The sequence below is a fragment of the Entelurus aequoreus genome, linkage group LG17 (assembly GCF_033978785.1).
Source record: "Entelurus aequoreus isolate RoL-2023_Sb linkage group LG17, RoL_Eaeq_v1.1, whole genome shotgun sequence".
Lineage (NCBI taxonomy): Eukaryota > Metazoa > Chordata > Actinopteri > Syngnathiformes > Syngnathidae > Entelurus > Entelurus aequoreus.
In genome coordinates this window covers 9,547,954-9,567,760 of record NC_084747.1, presented here as the reverse complement: position 1 = coordinate 9,567,760, position 19,807 = coordinate 9,547,954, and the positions used below count along the sequence as shown (strand labels likewise).

General features: G+C 35.2%; 1 protein-coding gene across 1 annotated transcript in view; it reads left to right on the top strand.

Moving 5' to 3' along the window:
- LOC133631870 (zinc finger protein 260-like) overlaps nucleotides 1-18,979 on the top strand; it is a 29,282-nt gene extending 10,303 nt beyond the window's left edge. The window contains exons 2-3 of the mRNA XM_062024040.1: nucleotides 116-364; nucleotides 17,541-18,979. Of these exons, the coding sequence (XP_061880024.1) occupies nucleotides 116-364; nucleotides 17,541-18,676 (1,385 nt within the window). The 3' untranslated portion in view covers nucleotides 18,677-18,979. The remainder of the gene's footprint in view (nucleotides 1-115; nucleotides 365-17,540) is intronic.
- The last annotated feature ends 828 nt before the right edge of the window (nucleotides 18,980-19,807 follow it).

Genomic DNA, 19,807 nt, shown 5'->3' with positions numbered 1-19,807 from the left:
ATTGCAAAATATTGGTTGTTTAATTACACACTTTTAACATGAGTACACAAATAACCTCCATGTGTTAACAGTGTCTGTCAAAAACAACTTATATTCTCACTGATTTACCCAACAGATGTCCAGCAGCACCCCCATGTTGAAGACGATGACCCACATCCCCCTCATGTAAAAGAGAAAAAGGAGGAGCCACAGCCCGCCCACATTAAAGAGGAAGAGGAGGAGCTCTGGATCACTCAGGAGGGAGAGTGTCTTCTAGGACAGGAGGAGGATGATCTCACCAAGTTTCCACTGACTGTTGTCTCTGTGAAGACTGAAGACCGTGAAGAGAAACCACCCGAGTCCTCGCAGCTTCATCACAGTCCAAGTAAGCAGAACATTCAGATTTTTCTCAAGCAGACACCGATACTGCTCCTCAAGAGCGATACGATAACTTATTTATATCTAATCATTTTAATTGTAGATTTAATTGCGGTTTGTGAAAGACTGGAAGTAAGAAAGAGTCAAACCAAGGTTACCTGTACATTTGTCCTAACCAAATGATGGTTATGGTGTTAGTTTATTTGGATCATGCAGACAATGACAATGTGATGCCTCACATGTGTCTCGTTACATCATGTCTGAAAAAGAGTAGGAGGAAGCAGAGCTTATTTAATCCTCGGAGCAGTTTTTAACACATTTGTGTGTACACAATTTGCAATAATAAATACAGAAATAGACAAAGGTGTAAGTAAAACATATTAAATACACAATAAATAAAGTTCTCATGAATAAATAGTTAAATCATTTATGGTTAACATTAAGAAATTAATACAATTACCGTATTTCCTTGAATAGCCGCAGGGGCGTTAATTAATTTAAAACCTCCTGTCACTCCTGCGTTTACCGGAAACCGGCGGGATGGCCGTGCATGCGGTAATTATTTTAAAACCTCTTCTCACTCCGGCGTTTACCAAAAGGAATCCATAAAATTTAGGCGTGCGCTTTGAGTGTGATGTAAGCATACCATCATGAAAAGCACATTTAATTAAAAAAAACGTTATTATGGTCTTACCTGTACTTATAAATGGAGTCCATTTGCAGCTCCTTCTGACCAAAAGCATCGATAACTTGTTTATAGAAGTCTTCATTATTTACTTTTTTCCGTTTTAAAAGTCTCTGTCTCGATGGAGATATTCCTTTAATTATTACCTCCTGCTTCCATTGAAAGTCCAGTTTAGAAAACTGTTTTATGTTACATACCGGTATGTAATCCTCCATGTTAGAAGGAAGAAAAAAAAATCTCTTGCTGCGTGTGTTCACTTCTTCTGCAGTACCGGAAGTCGCAAGAAGGATCACTAGCGCGGCAGCGCCCTCTACCACCATGAGGCGGGAGTCATTTAATGACTTATACAGTATTTCACACACGCAGCTACGGTATATTAATAAAACATAGCTGCTTACTGTTCTCTTTAGCATACTGTACCGGTATGCAATAGCTTGGACCTTAAATCCTACTGAATAGCTCTTTATCTTTTGTCCTTTGTGCGATTGTAAACTACTGAAAGCAGCTTCCTCCATTTTGAAAATGAGGACAGATGCGTCACTCGTGACGTAACGAATGTGACCCGGTGGAAGTTCTAGCCATATGCTAAATATTTTGCGAAACGAGTTTGACCCGGTGAAAATTATAGACATGCGATAATAAAATTAATATTTTGCGAAACGAATTTGATCCAGCTTCAATAATAAACCGGCGATAAGGCCAAGCATGCGTTAATTATTTTGAGAAACGAGTTTGACCCGGCAGTAATTCTAGACGTGCGAATACTATATTCCCTGCGCCAATTCAAGGAAATACGGTATCTAATATTTTAATGAGGGTCAAGATATTCATCAAGATTCCTCTTTGTACTTTGTGAACACTTTGAGCGTGAACAGTTTCTTAAAGGGGAACTGCACATTTTTGGGGATTTTGCCTACCCTTCATAATCATTGTGAGCGACAAGAAAACACGTCTTTTTTAGGACTTTAAAGGAGCCATATGTAATAATTTCATGTCAAGTCATCATTAAAAGGCCCTGATATGTCCAAAGGCATTTATAAATCATGTTCTTTTCCAATACCTTTATAACTAATAACAGTAGACTTAGACTTAGACTTCCTTTTTATTGTCATTCAAATTTGAACTTTACAGTACAGATAAGAACGACATTTTGTTGCATTAGCTCATGGTAGTGCAGGATCAAAAATCAATAAATAGATTATTGTACAGATAAATATATTGCACTTTTGCATAGGCATCCACGTTTATGGATGTATGTTATATTGTTTTTATATTCCAGCCAGTTAATCCATTTTTGGGGGGAATTGAGGGGATTATTTTAATGCGTTCAAGAGTTTTACAGCCTGAGGGAAGAAGCTGTTACAGAACCTGGAGGTTCTGCTACAGAGGCTGCGGAACCTCTTTCTAGAGTCCAGCAGTGAAAACAGTCCTTGGTGGGGGTGGGAGGAGTCTCTGCAGATTTTCTGAGCCCCAGTAGTTCATATGCTCATTTCAAAATTAGATTTACAGCCCCGAAATCTTGTTATTGTTTTCATTTCGATGCCCCGCCCTCCACCGTTTGACCAATTAGAAAGTCTGTGAGCGTGTCACATCCGGGTTGCCAGCTACGCACCGCCCTCTTCGTCAGGCTACTGCCACTGGTTAAGTTACTAAACATGTCAGACCTTAGTCAATCTAAAAGGCGCCGATACGATTTTCAACTTATTCATGATAAAGCCAGCATTTGTATCGGGGATGCCTTTGAAAGATGGAGACCATTGAAGGCGCATATAAAATTTTCATCTGACGCCAAACTTGCTAATTTCCTCCTTGAAAGGTAAGTCAGACATTTACGTTTTCTTATCACTTGTAACAAATGGAAATGGACATTTGGTATGTAAACTATATTGTCCAATACAGTCTATGATCTTGTCTAACAAAGATAGTATGTTCCTGCAACCAATGTTTAGGAGCGAAGCACCATCACACTATTGTAGCTTAGCATGCTAGCCCGGTCAATGGCACATGGACATGTAGGCTAACGGGGTGTTGTGTCATCCAACTGACAGGGCAAATATATTTTGGACAAATGCAAGCATGTGGATATGGGTAGTGTCAGTGCCTATTTCCTTCTCAATATGCTGAGGAAATGCATTCTAACATTAGCACGGCTAATTGTGGTTTCTGGTACTGTATGTGCATCAAACACATATAGGGTGGTATTTGCTTGGCACAATATATAATGCATTACATGTAATGATTTGTTCATTGACATGGTAGTAGGCTATATGATTTATGCCTAACGTGGTTGCAGTGCATCAGGTTAGATGCAACATGGGGTTATGCTGAACAAAATGTGCCAGTAATTTTACTGTCGGCCTTGGCTTGCCATCAAAGTAGGCCTATGCCATATATAATATATTAAATATGATTATATATCATTATTTGGATGGTGGTCTGTGCGGTCAAACTCGACATTTTAGCAGGGTAAAGCCAACAATCTGTCCCGACTCCCGACGAAAATATTGCTGCGTAACTTTAGAAATACATGTGGCTACTCGACTTCAGTAAAATGTGGCATAATTACTTAGTAAACCATCTTGCCAGAAGCATACACAAGAGAAACCTGCAGCGTAGGACTCGTCCATTGCCATTTGAAGTTCCTTGGAATAGGATTCAGATTCGGCTACGTATTTGGTAACCTCAGTCAGGGAGAGTGGGAGGGGACTACATCATTTTGACCGTGACTGCAGTACCATTTCTGGCCACATTACTAAATCTGGCACCTTTAAATATAGTAAAAAAAAAACTGCTTGGAAGATGTGGCTAATGGGAGTCACCGTTGTAGCCTTCAAAGCCTCTAAAACAACTTCAGAAACCTCCATCAACGTGTTATATACACACTGCAAGTATATATATAATGTAGTAACAGACACCTTCATAACAATATGTAATATGTACAATATACACACTGCAAGTATATATATAATGTAGTAACAGACACCTTCATAACAATATGTAATATGTACAATATACACACTGCAAGTATATATATAATGTAGTAACATACACCTTCATAACAATATGTAATATGTACAATATACACACTGCAAGTATATATTTAATGTAGTAACAGACACCTTCATAACAATATGTAATATGTACAATATACACACTGCAAGTATATATATAATGTAGTAACAGACACCTTCATAACAATGTGTAATATGTACAATATACACACTGCAAGTATATATATAATGTAGTAACAGACACCTTCATAACAATATGTCATATGTACAATATACACACTGCAAGTATATATATATTGTAGTAACAGACACCTTCATAACAATATGTAATATGTACAATATACACACTGCAAGTATATATATAATGTAGTAACAGACACCTTCATAACAATATGTAATATGTACAATATACACACTGCAAGTATATATATAATGTAGTAACAGACGCCTTCATAACAATATGTAATATGTACAATATACACACTGCAAGTATATATATATATATATATATAATGTAGTAACATACACCTTCATAACAATATGTAATATGTACAATATACACACTGCAAGTATATATACAATGTAGTAACAGACACCTTCATAACAACATGTAATATGTACAATATACACACTGCAAGTATATATATAATGTAGTAACAGACACCTTCATAACAATATGTAATATGTACAATATACACACTGCAAGTATATATATATATATAATGTAGTAACATACACCTTCATAACAATATGTAATATGTACAATATACACACTGCAAGTATATATACAATGTAGTAACAGACACCTTCATAACAATATGTAATATGTACAATATACACACTGCAAGTATATATATAATGTAGTAACAGACACCTTCATAACAATGTGTAATATGTACAATATACACACTGCAAGTATATATATATATAATGTAGTAACAGACACCTTCATAACAATATGTAATATGTACAATATACACACTGCAAGTATATATATAATGTAGTAACAGACACCTTCATAACAATATGTAATATGTACAATATACACACTGCAAGTATATATATAATGTTGTAACAGACACCTTCATAACAATATGTAATATGTACAATATACAGACTGCAAGTATATATACATAATGTAGTAACAGACACCTTCATAACAATATGTAATATGTACAATATACACACTGCAAGTATATATATAATGTAGTAACAGACACCTTCATAACAATATGTAATATGTACAATATACACACTGCAAGTATATATATAATGTAGTAACAGACACCTTCATAACAATATGTAATATGTACAATATACACACTGCAAGTATATATATAATGTAGTAACAGACACCTTCATAACAATATGTAATATGTACAATATACACACTGCAAGTATATATACATAATGTAGTAACAGACACCTTCATAACAATATGTAATATGTACAATATACACACTGCAAGTATATATATAATGTAGTAACATACACCTTCATAACAATATGTAATATGTACAATATACACACTGCAAGTATATATACATAATGTAGTAACAGACACCTTCATAACAATATGTAATATGTACAATATACACACTGCAAGTATATATATAATGTAGTAACATACACCTTCATAACAATATGTAATATGTACAATATACACACTGCAAGTATATATATCATGTAGTAACAGACACCTTCATAACAATATGTAATATGTACAATATACACACTGCAAGTATATATACATAATGTAGTAACAGACACCTTCATAACAATATGTAATATGTACAATATACACACTGCAAGTATATATATAATGTAGTAAAAGACACCTTCATAACAATATGTAATATGTACAATATACACACTGCAAGTATATATATCATGTAGTAACAGACACCTTCATAACAATATGTAATATGTACAATATACACACTGCAAGTATATATATAATGTAGTAACAGACACCTTCATAACAACATGTAATATGTACAATATACACACTGCAAGTATATATATCATGTAGTAACAGACACCTTCATAACAACATGTAATATGTACAATATACACACCGCAAGTATATATATAATGTAGTAACAGACACCTTCATAACAATATGTAATGTACAATATACACACTGCAAGTATATATATAATGTAGTAACAGACACCTTCATAACAATAAGTAATATGTACAACATACACACTGCAAGTATATATATAATGTAGTAACAGACACCTTCATAACAATAAGTAATATGTACAATATACACACTGCAAGTATATATATAATGTAGTAACAGAAACCTTCAAAACAATATGTAATATGTACAATATACACACTGCAAGTATATATACAATGTAGTAACAGACACCTTCATAACAACATGTAATATGTACAATATACACACTGCAAGTATATATATCATGTAGTAACAGACACCTTCATAACAATATGTAATATGTACAATATACACACTGCAAGTATATATATAATGTAGTAACATACACCTTCATAACAATATGTAATATGTACAATATACACACTGCAAGTATATATATAATGTAGTAACAGACACCTTCATAACAACATGTAATATGTACAATATACACACTGCAAGTATATATATAATGTAGTAACATATACCTTCATAACAATATGTAATATGTACAATATACACACTGCAAGTATATATATAATGTAGTAACAGACACCTTCATAACAATATGTAATATGTACAATATACACACTGCAAGTATATACACTACCGTTCAAAAGTTTGGGGTCACCCAAACAATTTAGTGGAATAGCCTTCATTTCTAAGAACAAGAATAGACTGTCGAGTTTCAGATGAAAGTTCTCTTTTTCTGGCCATTTTGAGCGTTTAATTGACCCCACAAATGTGATGCTCCAGAAACTCAATCTGCTCAAAGGAAGGTCCGTTGTGTAGCTTCTGTAACGAGCTAAACTGTTTTCAGATGTGTGAACATGATTGCACAGGGGTTTTCTAATCATCAATTAGCCTTCTGAGCCAATGAGCAAACACATTGTACCATTAGAACACTGGAGTGATAGTTGCTGGAAATGGGCCTCTATACACCTATGTAGATATTGCACCAAAAACCAGACATTTGCAGCTAGAATAGTCATTTACCACATTAGCAATGTATAGAGTGTATTTCATTAAAGTTAAGACTAGTTTAAAGTTATCTTCATTGAAAAGTACAGTGCTTTTCCTTCAAAAATAAGGACATTTCAATGTGACCCCAAACTTTTGAACGGTAGTGTATATAATGTAGTAACAGACACCTTCATAACAATATGCAATAAGTACAATATACACACTGCAAGTATATATATAATGTAGTAACAGAAACCTTCTTAACAATGTGTAATATGTACAATATACACACTGCAAGTATATATATAATGTAGTAACAGACACCTTCATAACAATATGTAATATGTACAATATACACACTGCAAGTATATACATCATGTAGTAACAGACACCTTCATAACAATATGTCATATGTACAATATACACACTGCAAGTATATATATAATGTAGTAACAGACACCTTCATAACAATATGTCATATGTACAATATACACACTGCAAGTATATATATAATGTAGTAACAGACACCTTCATAACAATAAGTAATATGTACAATATACACACTGCAAGTATATATATAATGTAGTAACAGACACCTTCATAACAATATGTAATATGTACAATATACACACTGCAAGTATATATATAATGTAGTAACAGACACCTTCATAACAATATGTAGTATGTACAATATACACACTGCAAGTATATATATAATGTAGTAACAGACACCTTCATAACAATATGTAATATGTACAATATACACACTGCAAGTATATATATCATGTAGTAACAGACACCTTGCCACCCACACTGGTTTGAATGTAACTTAGATATTGGGTTTCACTATGTAAAGCGCTTTGAGTCACTTGAGAAAAAGCGCTATATAAATGTAATTCACTTCACTTCACTTCACCTTCATAACAATATGTAATATGTACAATATACACACTGCAAGTATATATATCATGTAGTAACAGACACCTTCATAACAATATGTAATATGTACAATATACACACTGCAAGTATATATAATGTAGTAACAGACACCTTCATAACAACATGTAATATGTACAACATACACACTGCAAGTATATATATAATGTAGTAACAGACACATTCATAACAATATGTAATATGTACAATATACACACTGCAAGTATATATATAATGTAGTAACAGACACCTTCATAACAATATGTAATATGTACAATATACACACTGCAAGTATATATATAATGTAGTAACAGACACCTTCATAACAATAAGTAATATGTACAATATACACACTGCAAGTATATATATAATGTAGTAACAGACACCTTCATAACAACATGTAATATGTACAATATACACACTGCAAGTATATATATAATGTAGTAACAGACACCTTCATAACAACATGTAATATGTACAATATACACACTGCAAGTATATATATAATGTAGTAACAGACACCTTCATAACAATATGTAATATGTACAATATACACACTGCAAGTATATATATAATGTAGTAACAGACACCTTCATAACAATATGTGATATGTACAATATTTACCGTATTTTAGTCAATTTAATCAAGGCTGGGACTGACTACTTCCGCGCATTGATTTCCGTTTCCATAGCAGCGCACTTCAGACATCTGGCATACTTAGGCGCGTGTGTGTTCTAATCGTGGCAGACTTGGTAACAAACAACGAAGACGACTATTTTTTGGACCAATGAGGATTTACAACCTTATCTTTTTGAAGCTGAATATACGGAGGATGAACTGCTGCTTCTAGAAGCGAGCACGAAGAAGAGGGTGCAATGTCGAAGCAGACGGACGCTTACAGACTTAGGTCGGCGTGACATGAAACTGCAAATGTGGAACTTGGAGACAAGCTATTTTGACATAAATGGAGTGCTTACCCAAAATCAACAGGAAACGTCCCCGCCCAGCTGGACCAAACTGACAACTGTCCATTGAGTGAATCACTTTAATATTGATAATGATACATGCAGCACATCATGTATGTTAGTACAACTACAGTACATACACTGCCTAGCTAGCTGTGTACAAACAAAACATGAAATAATACTTTACAGATACTGTAAAATGATTGATCATGTTTTTCACTCCGTAGAGATTGGTGTCCTAACACTTTGTATTGTGCATTACAAACTCAAACTCGTTTGATGTTCTCGTAGAAGCTAGCTTATCTCTTGCCGTAGCTAGCTTTTACGGCTAATACCAAAGCACGCCGATGTGTTACTACGCTAGAAAAATAGTTCTTCAGTGTTCGCTCTTACAATAACAATGTAAGCTTGTTTGCAACATTTTAAATTTATGAATGTACAACTGTTTGTTTATGTAAAACTGTTTGTTTATTTTGTTGACCACTGACCGAAGAAATAATAAACTAAACTAAAACTAAACTAAACATTTACGGATTCCAATTACTGGTTTGCAAAAAAATATTTTTAACCCAATTAGGTGAAATTAGATCATCTCCCACGGCACACCAGACAATATCTCACGGAACACTAGTGTGCCGCAGCACAGTGGTTGAAAAACACTGCATTAAACCATATGCAATTGTATTTACTATCCCCAAAGTATGTGAAAATACTCTCTAAACATAATAATAATAATAATAGATTTTATTTGTAAAAAGCACTTTACATTGAGCAAACAACCTCAAAGTGCTACAGTGTATTAAAATAATAATAATAATTAAAAAAAATATAATAAAAATGAATAAAAATAAAAACTAGAACAGCCTAATAGCTAGAACTAGTATGCATATATCTATAAAAAGGCTTTTTTTTGGTTTTAAAAATAAGGGTTTTTAAGCCTTTTTTAAAAGCATCCACAGTCTGTGGTGCCCTTAGGTGGTCAGGGAGAGCGTTCCACAGACTGGGAGCGGCGGAGCAGAAAGCCCGGTCTCCCAAAGTTCGTAGCTTTGTCCACAAAATGCCACAATTTCACACGGCCATTTTAAATATTCCGTAGAGTCGGGGTGAAATGAAGTTATGGGGGTAACTCGTCTGCACTCTGAGCATGTCAGCAGATCAATCATACTGGAGATATTACACAAAGAATGGAAAGAGGTGTGCTGTTTATCATTCACAATCCTAATGTAAGACAAGAACACACATTTTTCTTTTTGTTTGCATTTTAAGTCGTAAATAAGTCCATTTAACAAGTGTGTCAACGGGGGCTCTCTATTCCACCCATAAAGCTATTCCACGACATTTGTAAAGTTACAAAGGACTTCAAGTTAGTTTTATTTGCAGACGACACAACTGCTTTCTGTTCAGGAGAGAACACACAGAAGATAATACAAATAATAACAGAAGAAATGAACACATTAAAAAGATGCTTTGACAAAAACAGACTATCTTTGAGTCTCAGTAAAAGTAAAATAATGTTATTTGGTAACAGTAGAAAAGAGCATCATACACGGATACAAATAGACGGCGGGGTAGATATTGAAAGGGTAAAAGAAACAAGATTTTTGGGAGTATTAATTGATGATCAAATGAACTGGAAATCTCATATACAAAACATACAACATAAGGTGGCAAAAAACATTTCAATAATGAATAAAGCAAAACACGTCCTGGGCCAAAAATCACTTCATATTCTCTACTGCTCGCTAGTGTTACATATCTGAGTTATTGTGCAGAAATATGGGGAAATAACTACAAATGTGCGCTACATTCACTAGCCGTGTTACAAAAAAGATCAGTTAGAATAACACATAATGTTGGATATAGAGAACATACAAACACTTTATTTATTGAGTCAAAAATATTAAAGTTCGATGATTTGGTAAAATTGCAAACAGCTAAAATGATGTACAAAGCAAACTATAACCTGCTACCAAAGAATGTACAACAATTCTTCTGCACTAAAGAGGAGAAATATAACCTTAGAGGAAAATCTCATTCAAAACGTCCGTATGCACGCACAACACTTACAACCTTTAGCATATCAGTATGTGGAATTAAATGATGGAATGGATTAAGTAAAGAAGTTAAACATTGTACTGATATGATCCACTTTAAGAGGTTGTTCCAAATAATAGTGCTTACAAAGTACAAAGAAGAAGAATTATGAAAAATACTTTCAACCTTATTGAAAATAAGATATTCTTCATCTCAGTATGTTAATAATGACTGAATTAATTAATTACATATTACAAAACTGTTGTGTATACTAATTCATAGATGTTATTTTATTATATAAAAAGGTCAGTAAATGATTCTATATAATTGTAAACGCTCTGAAGTGGGAAAGGGGTAGGATTAAATAACCTTTGCTTCTTCCTACTCCTTTTCGGACATGATGTAAAGTGAAATGATATGAAGTTGTGTGATGTATTACACTGTAAGTGTGTTCATGTTCCAAATAAACTAACGAAAGAAAGAAAGCCCTCTAAAAAGTGAAACCGGGGAAAAAAAACTTTTAATAGCAGGCTCGGTGACTAATATTTATGGCAATGAGGAGACAATGAAACTAAGTAATATCAGTAGATTAGAAATGTGTGAATGGTACGTAACCTTAGCAATATTAGCTCCAGTTCAAACCCTTCTAATACAATAGTCCTCAGGCAAAACAAAGAATGATCTTCCTAAGAACTACTTTTAATTGGATCAGTACCTACTGCGTTTGGCAATGGACCAAACGTCCAAGATCTAGCATTAGAAGGATAAAGACTCGGTCGGTAGAAGTTTAACCTTAGTAAGCGTATAGTACCAGATTTGCAGCCGGGTAGTCTTCCTTTGGCTTAATTCGAATTCACCCTCTTCTACTTGACCCTCCCCCTTGACTCTAGCATCCAGTGCGGAGCTGGGCAAATATTTGGACTCAGGGACCACATTGAGAGAGAAAAATGTGGCCGGGGGGCCCAATGTGTATGTGTGTATAAATGATATATACACATTTAGCTGTAAACAAATCTGCTGTACAGTATTATGTGTGTTGGGCTCCCTTTTTTTTCTCCAAAAGTCACAATGTCTGATAGAGTTCTAAAACAGACCACCTCAAAAAAAGAAATGGAATTTTACATTTTTTTTACTGAATGGGACACCCATAATGTACATGAAAATAAAGAAAGTGGGATTTACAATATTAACTATGAACAATAAAACACTGAATGTTAACAACATATTTTACAATCACGCAAAACACAACAAAGATGTAAAAAAAACAGCAAAATATGAATGCAAAGTGTAATAAACACCTACAATATGATATATTATCACTTTTATGCAGAATGTTGTTGTAAAAAATCTGTTTCTGACACGCGTTTCGGGCTGGCTGCTCTAAAAACAAGCCCCGCCCACTCTGCTTTGTTCCTGGTCTGAGCTGCTGTTACGTAGATTACCGTAATAACTCCTATAATATAATACCGTATTTTCCGCACCATAAGCCGCCCCGTGTTGTAAGCCGCACCTTCAATGAATGGCATATTTCAAAACTTTGTTTACCTATTAGCCGCCCCGTGTTATTAGCCGCACCTACGCTACGCTAAAGGGAATGTCAAAAAAACAGTCAGATAGGTCAGTCAAACTTTAATAATATATTACAAACCAGCGTTCTAACAACTCTGTTCACTCCCAAAATGTAATGTGCAAATGTGCAATCACAAAAATAGTAACACTCAAAATAGTGCAGAGCAATAGCAACATCAATAACTCAACGTTGCTCATACGTTAATGTCACACAACACACAAAATAAACATTTAAAGCTCACTTTCTGAAGTTATTACTCATCCACAAATCCCTCAAATTCTTCTTCTTCGGTGTGCTTCACTTGTTTTTTGACACCATCTGTGATGTGGACTCGCATGGACTCGTAGATCAACAGGGACGGAGCTGCGTGAAAAAAGTCACCCGGTCTCTTCGCTCATCTTTTCTTCATCCATCCATCCCTTCGAGTTAGCTTTTATGATGACGCCGGCTGGAAAGTTCTCTTTTGGCAAGGTCTTCCTTTTGAATATCACCATGGGTGGAAGTTTCTGGCCGTTAGCATGGCAAGCTAGAACCACAGTGAAGGACGACTTCTCATTCCCTGTGGTGCGAATATTCACCGTACGTGTTCCCGTTGTATCCACAGTGCGGTTCACAGGAATATCAAAAGTCAGTGGAACCTTGTACGCGTGTCTCTTAGTAGGAGACATTTTGTGGTCTTTACAGAAACACACAAATGAAATGAAACGTAATATCCGCGCGCTTCTTCTTCTACGGGGGCGGGTGCTCACCTTGGCGGTTGCTTACAGTAGAAGAAGAAGCGCTTCCTCTTCTATGGGGGCGGTTGCTTACCGTAGAAGAAGAGGCGCTTCCTCTTTTACGGGGAAAAAAGATGGCGGCTGTTTACCGTAGTTGCGAGACCTAAACGTTATGAAAATAAATATTAATATTAATCCATATATAAGGCGCACCGGGTTATGAGCCGCACTGTCAGCTTTTGAGAAAAATTTTGTTTTTTAGGTGCGGCTTATGGTGCGGAAAATACGGTAATATGATTTTTGTACGTACAAATTGATGGATAGCGTGCTTTGACATCGTAAGTCAAGGTGACAAGCAGATATTTAAGTATGCATTGTCATTTTTACAAACTATCATACGCTATGTAATAATTAGGGGTGTTAAAAAAATGTTTTTTTTATCACATTCAATTTCTGATTTTTTTTTGTAATTTTCAAAAATCTAATGTTTTTGTTTTTTTTGACAAGTTAATTTAAAAAAAAAAAAATTTCAGGCCATCTCTATGCTTACATGGTGCACGTATGTGTCATACGTCAGCAACCAAAAGGAGGTTTTGTAATCTGTAAGATGCTTTGTTAAGGTGTTGTTATTATTATACCAAATAATACATTGCAAAAATCAGTTTGAATGGTCTTGAATCGAGTATCGATTATGAATCAAATCCTCACCCCAAGGTGCCCAGAGATTCACACCAATAACAATTGAATATTTGTATTTGTAAGTTTAAAACATTTGAAATTTCATGTATACATTTTTTTCTGTCAAAATGGAAACAATGAAAACATTTATATAAAACATTCTTTTATTTAGACTCGCCGAGTTGGTGCTTTACGAAACACTCTTATCGAAAATGCCTTTTAAGTACTCCTAAACAAGATCAAATATACAAATATCAAGGTAATACTTAAAAGGGAAACGTTAAAAAGTACATCAAAAAAAACTTTAACTTTAAAGGCCTACTGAAATGAATTTTTTAAATTTAAACGGGGATAGCAGATCCATTCTATGTGTCATACTTGATCATTTCGCGATAATGCCATATTTTTGCTGAAAGGATTTAGTAGAGAACATCGACGATAAAGTTCGCAACTTTTGCTCGCTGATAAAAAAAGCCTTGCCTGTACCGGAAGTAGCGTGACGTCACAGGTTGAAGGGCTCCTCACATTTCCCCATTGTTTACACCAGCAGCGAGAGTGATTCGGACCGAGAAAGCGACGATTACCCCATTAATTTGAGCCAGGATGAAAGATTCGTGGATGAGGAACGTGAGAGTGAAGGAATAGAGTGCAGTGCAGGACGCATCTTTTTTCGCCCTGCGAGAGGATCTTACCAAACAAAAGGCTTGTAAAAGTCCACTGTGTACGATGGGAAGCGACATGAAGGTGTCGGTTCCTTTCTTCTATTGTAATCCACAGGAAGATTTTATCTTGACCCGAGATCTACAAAGCGGAGTGGAAGCAGGACCCGACGCAAGCTCCATGCGACCTTTTCTTTGAAGTGTTTTGTAACCAAAGGCCATGACTGTTTACGACCCCACTCCCTTAAAAACAGCTGTTGCCATGTAATCAGGGAAAGTCCAAATAAAAGAGGAGGCGTACAATCTTTCGTCAGAGCGTTGTGGAGACTGTACAAGAGTACAGCCCAGACGTTTCTCCTCAATTGAAATTTAATTCTGTCTCTGTTTAATTCCTTGCTTCTTGTCTTGTTTAATAGATGTCATCAGTGTTTGAACCTGACAAAACCTTTCACTCCTTCGCCCGTCTTCATTTCCTCTCGAGGAACTCTGAGCAAACGTTTGAACCTTTTTGCAATTCAAACGGTTCCAACAGCCTAAAACAACGCAAGCATCCGGCATTTTTCTCCGAGATCCGGCATTTTTCTCCGAGAAAGGCAAAGTGCCGCCCAGAACGCTTTGACAAAAGACACCCGCTTGACCACCACTTTGAGTCTTGCATATTTATGAGCCGGACGTGACATCAGGTGAATCAATGCCTTGTGATCGTTGTTTAGCAGTTTGCTTATTACAAATATAACATTGTCACAGCCCTCATTACAACTACAACAACTTGATAGGACACTTCCACATGATGTAGATCAGAGGTGTCAAAGTGGTTTTCACTGAGGGCCACATCGCAGTTATGTTTGGCCCCAGAGGGACGCTTCTAACAGTGAATACTATTATTGCACCATTTTATGCATTTTATTAGTAGATTTAAAAATTTAAAAAAATGGTAAGTTGCAATAATTTCACCTCAAAACATAGTGTATATTACTGTAAATGTAGTGTATATTTCTGTAAATGTAGTGTATATTACTGTAAATGTAGTGTATATTTCTGTAAATGTAGTGTATATTACTGTAAATGTAGTGTATATTACTGTAAATGAAAAAACAGTACTGCTGTTTTTATGGTAAAAAAAAAAAAAAGGCAGCTCAGTTGCCAGAATTTTACTGTAAAATGTACATTTGTTTTTTTACTGTAAATAAAAAAACCTGCAGTTTTACAGTAACATTTTGGCACCTGAGCCGCCAGTTTGTCTGTTTGTTTTTTAACCAGTAATCAATAAGTGTAGATGTTTTGGTGTATTACTGTAAATGCCAAAACGGCACCACAGTTTATTACAGTAAAAAAAAAGTCCAATTTTTTTTGATTTAGAGAAAAATGCTGTAAAAACCACAGTAAATTTCACAATTTGACTATGAAATCTATTGCTACTTTTACATGGCACAATTTGATGGCTAACTTGCTTTGAAATCATTATTATTAGTATTTATTTCTATTTAAAAAATGGTTGGAATGTTTCATCATATGTTTTTGCATAATTAGACAATATTTAAGTTAACATCATTTGCGATTACATGGAGTACATATATTTTTTTTCTCCCAAAATTGGAAAAAAAAAGTAGTTTTAAGTCATAAAAACATATGGATGCACGATAATGGAACTTTGAACCGATAATAAGAATTTCCGGCCTAGGTGTGTCAAAAAAAATCGATTTTCTAATGAATCGTGATTTTTACTTGTAATGATTCTATTAGAGTAAAAAAAAAAATCGATTTTTAAAACAAAATTGTTTTTATTTTATTTTTATTTTTTTTAATATGTCCTGTCCAGCTACTCAAGCAAATTGTATTGTTAATTTAGATCCGCGGTGTCAAAGTGGTTTTCACTGAGGGCCACATCGCAGTTATGTTTGGCCCCAGAGGGCTGCTTCTAACAGTGAATACTATTATTACACCATTTTTAATGCATTTTAGTAGCAGATTTTTTTTAAACTAAAATGTAAAAAAAATATGCTACGTTGCAATAATTTCACCTCAAAATGTAGTGTATATTACTGTAAATGTAGTGTATATTACTGTAAATGGAAAAACACTATTGCTGTTTTTATAGTAAAAAAAGGCAGCTCAGTTGCCAGAATTTTACTGTAAAATTTGCTTTTGTTTTTTTTACTGTAAATAAAAAAACAGCATTTTTACAGTACAATTTTGGCACCTGATCTGCCATTTTTTATTTTTTATTTTTTTTACCGCAAACGAACAAGTGTAGATGTTTTGGTGTATTACTGTAAATGCCAAAACGGCACCACAGTTTATTACAGTAAAAAAAAAAGTACCGTTTTTTTAATTTAGAGAAAAATGCTGTAAAAACCACCGTAAATTTCACAATTTGACCATGAAATCTATTGCTACTTTTACATTTACACAATTTGATGGATAACTTGCTTGAAATCATTATTATTAGTATTTATTTCTATTTACAAAATGGTTTAAATGTTTGATCATATATTTTTGCATAATTAGACAATATTTAAGTTAACATAATTTGCGAATACATGGAGCCCATATGTTTTTTTTACTCCCAAAATAGGAAGAACAAATACATTTAGTAAGAAAAGTTACAGTGCTTTATTGATAGATATTATTTCCAGGCTTTTGAGGGCCAAATAAAATGAGGTGGCGGTCCACATCTGGCCCCTGGGCCTTGAGTTTGACACCTGTGATGTAGAACAAGGCTACAACATAAATACAAGTTTAAAAAGTTGCAAATATAGGATATGTCCCCTTTTTAATGTTTCATTGTCTTGTGTTTTACAGACATCTGTGAAGAACATGGTCTTTCTGAGCAGAAGGAATCGACCTTCAGGATGGAGCAGGAGGAGCCACATCTCCCCCGCATCAACAAGGAGAAGGCTCGGTTTCAACCCCCGCACTTTAAAGAGGAAGGGATTAAAGAAGAAGAGGAGGAACACAGCATCAGTCAATATGGAGAGCAGTTTGAATGGTTGGAGGAGGTTGATGTCACCAAGATGCCACTGACTGTCATAGTGAAGAGTGAAGATGATGAGGTCAAAGGTGAAAGTGAGGCGGAGCCTCCAAGCAGCAGCTCAGCTCAACACATGACAACAGAAGCTGAGGAAGACCACTGTGGAGGATCACCAGCAGACAAGCTCTTAGCTCCACTATCAGATAGTGATGACTTAACCTCACTCTCTCCTGACACTGACGATGATGATGATGACGAAGACGAAGACTCTAAATCTGACAATGCGCAATTTCAGTGCCCTCATTGTGACAAAACTATTAAACACAGTTCTCATCTAAAAATACATATGAGAATACACACTGGTGAAAAACCATTTGTGTGCTCAGTGTGTAGCAAAAGATTCTCCCAGAAGCAACATTTGAAAGTACACATGAGAATACACACCGGGGAAAAACCATTCATGTGCTCAGTTTGTAGCCAAACATTCTCTCAGAAGCATTGTCTGAAAATACACTCAGCGATACACACGGGAGAGAAACCTTTTTCCTGTTCAATCTGTGCCAAACGTTTTATACAGAATATCGATTTGAAAGTACACATGAGAATCCATACCGGAGAAAAACCTTTTACCTGTTCAATTTGTGGCAAAGTCTTTTTGCGGAAAGATGCGTTTAAAATACACATAAGAAGACACACCGGTGAAAAACCGTTTTCCTGTTCAAGCTGCAACAAAAGCTACTGTGACCAGTCCTCACTTTTGAAACACATCAGAACGCACAGTGGTGAAAAACCGTATTCCTGTTCAAGCTGCGACAAAAGCTTTTATGAGCAATCAAAACTTGTGGTGCACATGAGAACACACACCGGGGAGAAAGTGTTCAGTTGCAGCGTGTGTGATGAACGATTCTCGTACAAGTACCAGTGTAAGAAACACAAGTGTGCTGGGGAGAACAGCAGCAGCAAATGAAGCTGCAGGATTTTAAATAAACTGCCCAAATATTAACTTGAAGTTTTCTAACATTACCACATATGACATCTTTACTAATATGTTTTTACCGTTTACAGATGACTGTCAAGTACATGTATTTAAACAAGCTCTGCTTCTTCCTACTCCTTTTCAGACATGATGGAATGTGAAATTGTAAACATGTGATGTATTTACTGTATCTGCATGCATGTTGGAAATAAACTAACATCAATGAGTGAATGTTATTTGTATGGCACTTCTCACAGATAGCTCACAAAGTGTTTCACGTGTTAAGATTCAAAACAAGCACGGAGCTTGATGCAACAACAGACAATGCAAATAAAACAAAAACTATAAAAAATGATTACTGTAACTGTAAGTTCGACTAAACAAAAAACCCCAGTTGGGGAAAAAGAAGAAACCTTGAGAAGGGATCAAAGATGTAGGGAGCGGCTGCAATGGATGTTAAGTGGATAGAGTGATTGAATTGTTGTAAAGTTCTGCGTTGAAGAGTGGTCCACAGAACTTGGGTCTCAGTTGGGGTCAGCGATGCGTTGCAGACGTCACACTCAAAGCAAGACTCCACATCCAGAATTGTTTTTATGCCAATTTCTGGTGTCAAATACACGCAACGTGACATAAGTGAACTTGCGTATTTTTGATAGAATGTTTAAAGTCTTTTTTTTTTTTGTCCATCACTTAACGACACAAGTCCAAGTCCTTGCAGCTGTGTTTCCACTGAGAAGGCCAAGGAAATATCCAACCAAGGACCAGAGTACGACTGGAGGTCAGCTGCTTTGTAACTCAGTGAAATAGGAAATTCTTACTTTATGGAATACAAACATGTTTGACTTTATTGTTAAAACGGGGAGAAACCACTGCTTGCCCACTTTCTCACCAAGGAGCAGAGCGACCAAGTCTAAGAATTTGGAGGACAATTTTTTTTTTTAAAGATCTATTTCATTTAGGCTTTGAATTGTTAATACTACATGAGTCCAACAGTTTATATACACACACACTAGCAGGGTCCTTATAGGCGTTTCTCTTTTCAATGAGGATTATTAATAACTTCAGGATGAGTTGATGAAATATTACACACATAATGACGCATTAACTTTATTCACGTGTGAC